The sequence below is a fragment of the Lactuca sativa genome, chromosome 4, assembly GCF_002870075.4.
Source record: "Lactuca sativa cultivar Salinas chromosome 4, Lsat_Salinas_v11, whole genome shotgun sequence".
Classification (NCBI taxonomy): Eukaryota; Viridiplantae; Streptophyta; class Magnoliopsida; order Asterales; family Asteraceae; genus Lactuca; species Lactuca sativa.
In genome coordinates, this window is record NC_056626.2 from 33,440,235 (window position 1) to 33,448,555 (window position 8,321).

The 8,321-nt window shown below is 33.8% G+C and overlaps 1 protein-coding gene across 4 annotated transcripts; it reads left to right on the top strand.

The window, feature by feature from the left end:
- Window positions 1-897: 897 nt before the first annotated feature.
- Window positions 898-3,269, top strand: LOC111896501 (F-box/FBD/LRR-repeat protein At1g13570). 4 transcript variants are annotated; one of them, XM_052770184.1, is made up of 6 exons: window positions 898-1,198; window positions 1,337-1,430; window positions 1,675-2,298; window positions 2,377-2,487; window positions 2,567-2,719; window positions 2,818-3,269. In XM_052770184.1, exons 3-6 carry the CDS (start codon window positions 1,702-1,704, stop codon window positions 3,118-3,120), a joined length of 1,164 nt encoding a protein of 387 aa, XP_052626144.1. In that variant the 5' UTR covers window positions 898-1,198; window positions 1,337-1,430; window positions 1,675-1,701; the 3' UTR covers window positions 3,121-3,269. The 4 variants fall into 4 exon arrangements, with proteins under 4 accessions (XP_052626144.1, XP_052626143.1, XP_052626142.1 ...); XM_052770183.1 differs by lacking the exon at window positions 1,337-1,430; XM_052770182.1 differs by lacking the exon at window positions 1,337-1,430 and having other exon boundaries at window positions 899-1,288.
- The last annotated feature ends 5,052 nt before the right edge of the window (window positions 3,270-8,321 follow it).

Genomic DNA, 8,321 nt, shown 5'->3' on the forward strand with positions numbered 1-8,321 from the left:
GTTTGAAGTAGAAGTGGAAAAAATATTTTAATTGAGATAAAATGTACGACTAACCTGATGGTGAACGAGGAGATCGATTGAACGGGGAGATCGATTGGAGCGGAGTAGCAACCCTTAATTAGGTCGATCGAAGTGATGTAGTCGGCAAGTCGCCATTTGAGATGGAGTAGAGAAATTAAGTAGAAGGCAACTAAGGGTATGAGAATTACAAAATTATGCCTTGTTTGATTTTATAGCGATGGACGAAGGAGATGGCTTAGGGTTAGGTTCTGACAATGGTGAGGTGTTGTCTGTGGAATGAAGATGACGATGATTGTTGATAAAAGGGTGTGAAATTGAGATCCTGTTTTAAAGGCTTATTATTTGAATTAGTTATTTATTATAATTAATTATATCTAAAGTTACCATTATTATACCCTTATCAAATGATTGGCTTAGAATTGGTCACACATTCATATAATATTTAAGAGTTATATATGATCATAACTATATATATATATATATATATATATATATATATATATATATATATATATATATATATATATATATATATATATATATATATATGGTGCAGTTCGGTTATTTTCTGTATAAAAACCGCATCGAAAATCTTTGTTTTTTGCAAAAACAAAAACTTCACCGTCGGTTTTAGTTTTAGTTTCTGCTTATAAGATTTCTTTTTTCGGTTTTTTAATTGTGGTTCGGGTTTTTATCACCCCTATCAACCACAAATTCAATTGAAACCGAAAAGATCTTCCGTAATAAAAATAAAAATAAATAAATAAATAAAAATTGATTACCTTTCCGATATAGAAATTAAAAAAAATAAAAACTTTCTAAAACTGAAAAATAAATTTGATAACACAATTTGAAAAAAAATACTAATAAGCGCCTCTTTGCCCCCATGTCTTTTTCATCGGTCTCTCTCCTCTCTCACCTTTGTCCTCCACTGAAGTCATCCTCCACCGCAGCCCTCCTAAGTCCTAACAGACGTTGAGTCCTCACTCTCTCTTCCATGCCCTAGCTCAATTGCCGGTGATTTCAGTTCCGATTTCAAAAGCTTAGTGTGATTTCAGTTCCGATTTTATCAGCTTAGAGCGACCTCAGTTATATCAGTTCTGACTTCAACATATTGGAGTGAAGACGTTTGAAAAACGATCAAAACAACACACAAATCAATCCAACGTTCTGTTAGGTAAGTCTACTAGTCGTTCATCGTTTTCGGAATTGCTGGACAAACTTTTGTCAGCCATTTTCCTACCAAATCAAGCCAACGTTCCTTCAGGTAAGAATCCAATTGATTTTTATGGGTATTCACTTGTTCTTCATTTAGATTGGTTCGATCCAATTGGGACATGAACTAGGTTATCTAAGCATGAAGCACATCATTTGGGTTCGATTCAATACGAAGGCAATGTTTTTGTTAGGTTCGGTTTCAGGAAAGTATTATAATATTCAGTGGAATATATAGAATAAAGGGGTGTTTGGGAGTGCTTTTCAAATTTCAAAATGTTTTTCAAAAAGTCAATAAATTAAAAAAATGTTCGGTAAACACCAGTTTTTAAGTATTTTTCAAAAAACCAATAAATTGTTTGAATTCAGTGGTCTTCCCCTTTAATATTGTGTTAGATATGTATAAAATTAAGAAACAAAATCTATTTGGTTTTGCAGCGTTTGATAAAGTCATCAAAAGAAGAAATGAAAGGCAGTCAGGATAGAATTAGCGATCTTCCTCAAGACACAATTGAAAAAATTCTGACTCATATGCCAATCCAAGATGCATTGAAGACAAGCATTTTGTCAACGAAATGGAGACATTGCTGGAAGGGAATGCCTAAACTTGTATTTGATGACAAGTACTTGAATACCTCATCAAGTAGCAAAGAAATTAAGAAATATAAGTTTGTCAATGCCATCTTCCATGTTTTGATGCTACACAATGGTCCAGTATTAGAATTCAGTATCTCTATTAATATCGATACAGAAATTGATGATGAGATTTACCAAATAATACTCCATCTTTCAAAGAGCAAAAATATCAAGAAATTCATCTCTAAGTTCTGGTCAAATGACGTCATGAAGTTATTATTTTTTAAGCGCTACAAGCTACCCTCTGTGTTCTTTTCATTACACGGACTAGAACACCTACATCTCACACATTGTGTCATTGAGCTTCCATTAACATTTAATGGATTTATTACCTTAAAGAGTCTCAAGTTATGCAATGTCAACATCACTTTGAAGACGCTTCAACAATTACTTACCAATTGCCCAATACTTGAGGAATTTATACTGGTAATTAATTAAGTCCCATATAACCACTTACGAAAGTGCCTTTGGTTAAAACCATTCTTACAAAATATATTGATGCAGATTGGATCTCAAAACAACTCTATTGCACTAGGAAACAAGTGTACATTTCTTGAGCTATCCAAATGTTTACCTTCGGTTCATGTTTTGAAAATCTCAAAGTATTATATCAAGGTAATAAATAGTTAACTTGATGGTTTTATCTCGTGCAAGAATATTGTGTTTTAATTCTAGTTTTGGTATTCGGCTAAAGCAGTTTGCTAAAGGCAGTATGCAGAAACTCCCTACTTTACTAGTCCACTTGAGGATACTTTTTCTTGATTTGTGTTTTCTGAAACAAGATGAGCTTTCGAATGCTCTCAGTGTGATCAGAAGCTCCCCAAATTTGGAGAAGATAAAAATAGAGGTAGATAGATATAAACTACACACAATCACATACATAGTCACTATACATCTTCAATTCTGTTGACAAAAGTATATATACAATACATGTTTTTTCATCAGCTGTGTTGGATCCATATGCTGTGTGGTCAAGAAACTTGCAAGGGCTTGCTTGATCTTCAAGACTACTATTTGGGAATGAAGTTGGATCGCCTTGAAGAACTTGAGATAACAAGTTTCCATAATCATGCTTTAGAGATGGAGTTTGTGAAACTCATCATGGCTAAATCACCTATGCTTAAGAAAGCACGGATAAAGCTTAATTCAGATGTTTCTGTGGATCAAGAAAATAAGATTCTTCGAGATTTGTTTCGATTAACATTTCCACGTGCATCACTCGGAGTGGATATCATTGTTGAACGCTAAACAATTATATATGTGGATGCAATTGGGCATTTAGTTTTCTTTATTAAGTTTAAGGATTGTTGAAGCACAATGCCTTTATTGTCTATTTGAACTCGTTTAAATGTCTTTTGTGGATCGATTGTTAATATTATGATAACTGTTGCTTTCTACATTTGTGTTTTGCTCATTATTATAACATCTCCAACCTAACATCAAATCACCATTTTAGTATAAAAGAATAATATAATATTTGAAATTGTGTCGAGCTTAATATGATAATTTTAGTCTTCAAGATTTTGATCTATACACACTAACGTATTTAGTAAAAACTTAAAATTGATTTTTGTCTCACACTACAAATATTCTAATAAAACACACAATTAACTTGAATATTATTGTAACAAAAAATTTATAACACAATTTGTAAGGATCAATAAATAAAAAGAATCTTTTTGAAAATCTACAAAAAAGAAACATACAGATAATGTATTTTGTGATATAGAAATAATATTTATGAATTGAAGGAATTTAATTGTAGCACAATCTTTACATGATTTTGGAGAGAAATTAGGCATTTTGGGCCCTAAGTTGCAAATTGGTCTAGCGGCCCTTAATTTGGGCATGTCATTTTATCCCTTGTATAAAAAATCTTGTACCAAACCACTGCCCGCGGACCCGCCCTTAGTAGGGTGTATCGGTGTATAATTTCTTATTTAATCACATAAAATATTTAAAGTTTTAGATTTTATCAATCTGCAACAATCTTTCAAAACACATAGAGAATCAATAACTAAAACATAAAATTGTCGAAAAGATTAAACCAAAAAAGATGAGAACGCTAAAGGAGAATATATGGACGCAACATATTCATCTGATTAATTATTAGATAAGCTTTGTAAAAAAAAGCGATTATTGTAATAATGGACATTATAACCCTGCTATATACGGCTGTGTTAGAGAAAAAATGACTTTAGAACAAATATATGGATATTTTGATATTCAGTTTTGCAAGTGATGGAATATTTACCAGAATGCCGTCATGAATTCTTTCTTTATACCTACTCAAAAAACATAACAAACCTCTACAATCTGCAATAGGGTGGTAGAAATATTGGTGAGGTGTTGGGGGGGAGAGAGAGAGAGAGAGAGAGAGAGAGAGAGAGAGAGAGAGAGAGAGAGAGAGAGAGAGAGAGAGAGAGAGAGAGAGAGAGAGAGAGAGAGAGAGAGAGAGAGAGAGAGAGAGAGAGAGAGAGAGAGAGAGAGAGAGAGAACTGAAATTTGATAACCGTAAAATGCATAGTTTAAAAGGGTCATGGTTAAATGTGGGAAGGATCGGATGGTTATGGTTTTTTAGGGTGATTAACTCACTCACTAGGAGCCATTATATATATATATATATATATATATATATATATATATATATATATATATATATATATATATATATATATATATATATATATATATATATATATATATACTAGCAGTGTATCCGCGCAAAGCGGCGGGGCGTGTAAATTCTTTCGATGATATGTTTCCTCTATAAAAATGTTATGTTACAAAAGAAAGTACATGTCGAAGACAAAATAATTAAATTATGATGTTATTTGTTAAATGATACATCAAATAACCGATAAAAACAAACTGGTTAAAACGACATAAAATATGAAATGTTTAAGTCATTCAAACAAAAATAAAGAATTATAAGAATACACAAAATATGAAAATTTGTAATAACACATGACTAATTATATATTATTAATCGTGCAACAATTTTTTTTTTACATCACATTTGATGTATAAACTTCATCACCTTTTAAATTTTCGTTAGGCTTCACTAATACTTTTGTGTCCCTAGAAACAATATTATGTAAAAAAAACTTAAAGTTTGTCTTCTTTATGATTTTATTACTAACTTTGGACTTTTATGCTATAAATTTGGATATGACGGCTAGTTTTTTTTCACTATCGTCGATTAGTTTAAATAGATGATTAGCTTTCTTTTCGCAGACGTCAAATATATTTATTTTAGTGAACACTTTTCTTTTGGCAATGATTATCTCCTTTATTTTTAATATGAATGTCACCCATTGCTCATTTTTTCTTCTAGATTTTGAGCTTCGTAATAACATCCTTAATTCGGAAAATGATACAATAAACATGAAAATGAAAAAGATCAAACATAGATCTTTCCAAAAAATTGAATCTTGATGTTTAGAAAATCGAAGTCGGTCAAAAACTAAGTATCTATTTAAAATATTTCAAAATTGCAATAAAGATTGTACATAAATGTATAGTCTAGAAATATACCTGAATATGTTGGAAACCATGGTGCTGGGTGGTTGAAGGCATAACCATGAAAACGACCAAAGTGTGTATCGATCAGGCCGACATTTGGGAATGGTTGGATTTGACTGGAAGCGACAGTGTAAAAACGATCAAAAAATGTCATGGCCGCGGTGGACCGCGTCACATATGGCAAATCAAAACTCTAAATGCTAGTTGAGAGAAAAAAGATAGAGAATGAGAAGAGGGAGAGCTTCCAAAAGTAATTTAGGGTTCCTGTGGTGAAGTCGTTTTTGAAAGGAAAGATGTCAGAAAGCGGTGTCATAGAACCGGTGGTTGGGGATAGTGGAAGACGGGAGATGAAATCATAACTTATTCACCCGAATAACGTTTTCATCTGTCTTTTTACCGTTGTACTACTATTGACGAGACCTTCGATTCTCGTTTAGGTTGTGTCGGCTAAAAATCACTTGATCTTTATTTTGAGTTTTTAGCTGTCTACTGCTATTCTTAAACTTAGAAAAATCATAACTTCTTTATACGAAGTCAACTTTAGACGTTCTTTTTACAGACTTTCATGGTTTAGCGTATACTACAACTTCCATTTAGATAGTTAAGGTTAGGAAATATTTTATTGAAAACTTAATTTTTACGCTTACAGTGTTTTGCCGGTTTTGTCGCGGATCTTCGATTGGTCATAACTCCTTCGTTGTAACTCGGATTTGGGAGTTCTTTATATTTTTGGAATGCTTGATACAATTTCTATTGATAAGTGCATTTTATGCACCTATTTTGCATGTTTATTTCCGTCTTTTTTATAGCATCCTACTTCATAATTCTTGCATTTAGTTGATTATTAGGGTAATTGCATATTTCATTAAGAATGCCTGGTACTTCACTGTTTTTGATTTATTTTGCAGACATTATGGAGCATGGAACGTGGAGCTTGGATGCATGGATGCTTGGATGCTTGGAGCATGGAGCTTTGGAACATGAAGAAAAGATGAATCGGTCATTCCATGGAGGAAAGCATTAACCCGAGTCATTGTTGCATTGTCATCATAGCAAAGGACTACGTTTGAAGCACGACTCATGTCACATTGACACGGGTTGTGTTTGTCCTTTATCATCTCATATTTGAGCAACACGACTCATGATGAAGGTAGACTGAAGATGGAGCCAACAGTGGAGACTTGTTTGATTTTTAGCAAAAACTATGGGCCATGCCAAAAAAACATGGTCAAAACAAATGTCCACGCTAAAAACACATGGGCAAAAGGCATGGCCATGCCAAAAACGCATGGCCTCATGGTATGCACGTGAACTTTAATTAAAAGAGCAGAAGAATGTCATTTGAAGAAGGAACAGTTTTTGGAGCAGTTTGGGCGATTCTAGGAGAATTCTTGGAGCTTTTGAGAAGACATAATCATTCCAAACACTTTGGATTTCATTTTTGTAAGGGTTAAACATTCCGGCCAATTCCATCTTTATTCTTGTTTGATTTGTTCTTAGCCATGTGTGGCTAAGAAACCCTAGTTTCTGGTTCTTGTTCAAAACATGTTGATTGCTTGACTTGAAGCATATGATTTGATGTTTGATTTGTGATTCTATTCTAGTGATTATGTTTTTGTTTAAACTAGAATCCTTGAATTTGATTTATGTTTGATTGGCCACTTTCATGAATTGAATTTTTGTGAAGTTAATTAACTTTTAGGGAACCTAATCGTTCTATAAAGTTAATGATTGGTAACAAACAATAAGTTTTCTTATTGTAAAACATTTATCACATGTTTTCACACTTCCGAGCGTATGAGAAGAAATGAACATTGTTGGGAAGCTTGTACAAAACTTAATGCAGTTTTTCAATACAATCTAAGAGCGTGTTTAGGTTGAATTAGTAAAGCTAGGTCTAATCAAAGAGCGTGTTTTGGTTAGATAATTTGGCAAGCGATAGGTATTAGAGCGCGTTAATATCTTTCAGTACCAACTTAGAATAGCAATCACAAATTATATCAAGTCATAATCAGGTTAAATGACAACATTGAGAACTAAAATTGGAAACACTTTTACAACTTATTTTCAAATGTATTTCATTTTGTGCATGTTTTTAAAGTAGATTGTTATTTTATTATTTGACTTTTGCAAATAAAACCCCCATTTGTGACCAAAGTACCTTGTGCAAAAAGGTATAGACTTTTGTCCCGTGTCTCTATGGTTCAACCCTACTTGCCTTGTACTGCTTTTTAGTGCATTAAAGCAGTGTATTTAGAGTCTATTGTACCCATTTATTTGTTGGGTTGACATCCCTAACAAATTGGCGCCGTTGTCGGGGACACGGTGTTACTAATTGTTTATGCTTAGATCTTTTCATACAAGTACACCACTGCCAATTGACTCGGAGATAGAGAAGACTACAAAGAAGTTAAGGAAGCAAGCCAAGCTTCATTAGAGGCAACCAGTTTCCGGTACTTCTTCATCATCCAATCCCCCGGTCATTAACATTTGGGAGGATATCCCCCTCTCAAGTGTGTCCGCATCCGAAACAGAAAGTCCATCACCTTCACCTCAACCATCCTCATCCAGAAATACCACCCCACCCTCTTCACCTACTCAGCACAACCCAAACAGTACACCCACAGAAACTTCAACCACTACTCATACCATGGGAGATACCCATGGAGGGAATCCACCTCCAAATCCACCACCCGAAGGCAAGAGGTTACTTAACAACCTCTTTGCATCACCTATCCGGCAGCCCCAAATCTTGAGTTGAAGTCCGGTCTCATCCACTTACTCCCAACCTTTAGAGGCTTAGAAAATGAAGATCCCCACAAGTTCCTCACAGAGTTCCATGTTGTGTGTGTTAGCATGAAACCACACAATGTCAATGAGGACCAAATCAAGCTTAGGGCATTCCCCTTTGCAGTGCAAGACTC

What these genes read in the sequence shown, in the direction of transcription:
- LOC111896501 (XM_052770184.1), top strand. Translation starts at nt 1,702, where the DNA reads ATGAAAGGCAGTCAGGATAGAATTAGCGATCTTCCTCAAGACACAATT. An exon ending in TCTCAAAGTATTATATCAAG is followed by an intron (nt 2,488 to 2,566) that starts GTAATAAATAGT and finishes ATTCGGCTAAAG; the next exon opens with CAGTTTGCTAAAGGCAGTAT. An exon ending in TGGAGAAGATAAAAATAGAG is followed by an intron (nt 2,720 to 2,817) that starts GTAGATAGATAT and finishes TTTTTTCATCAG; the next exon opens with CTGTGTTGGATCCATATGCT.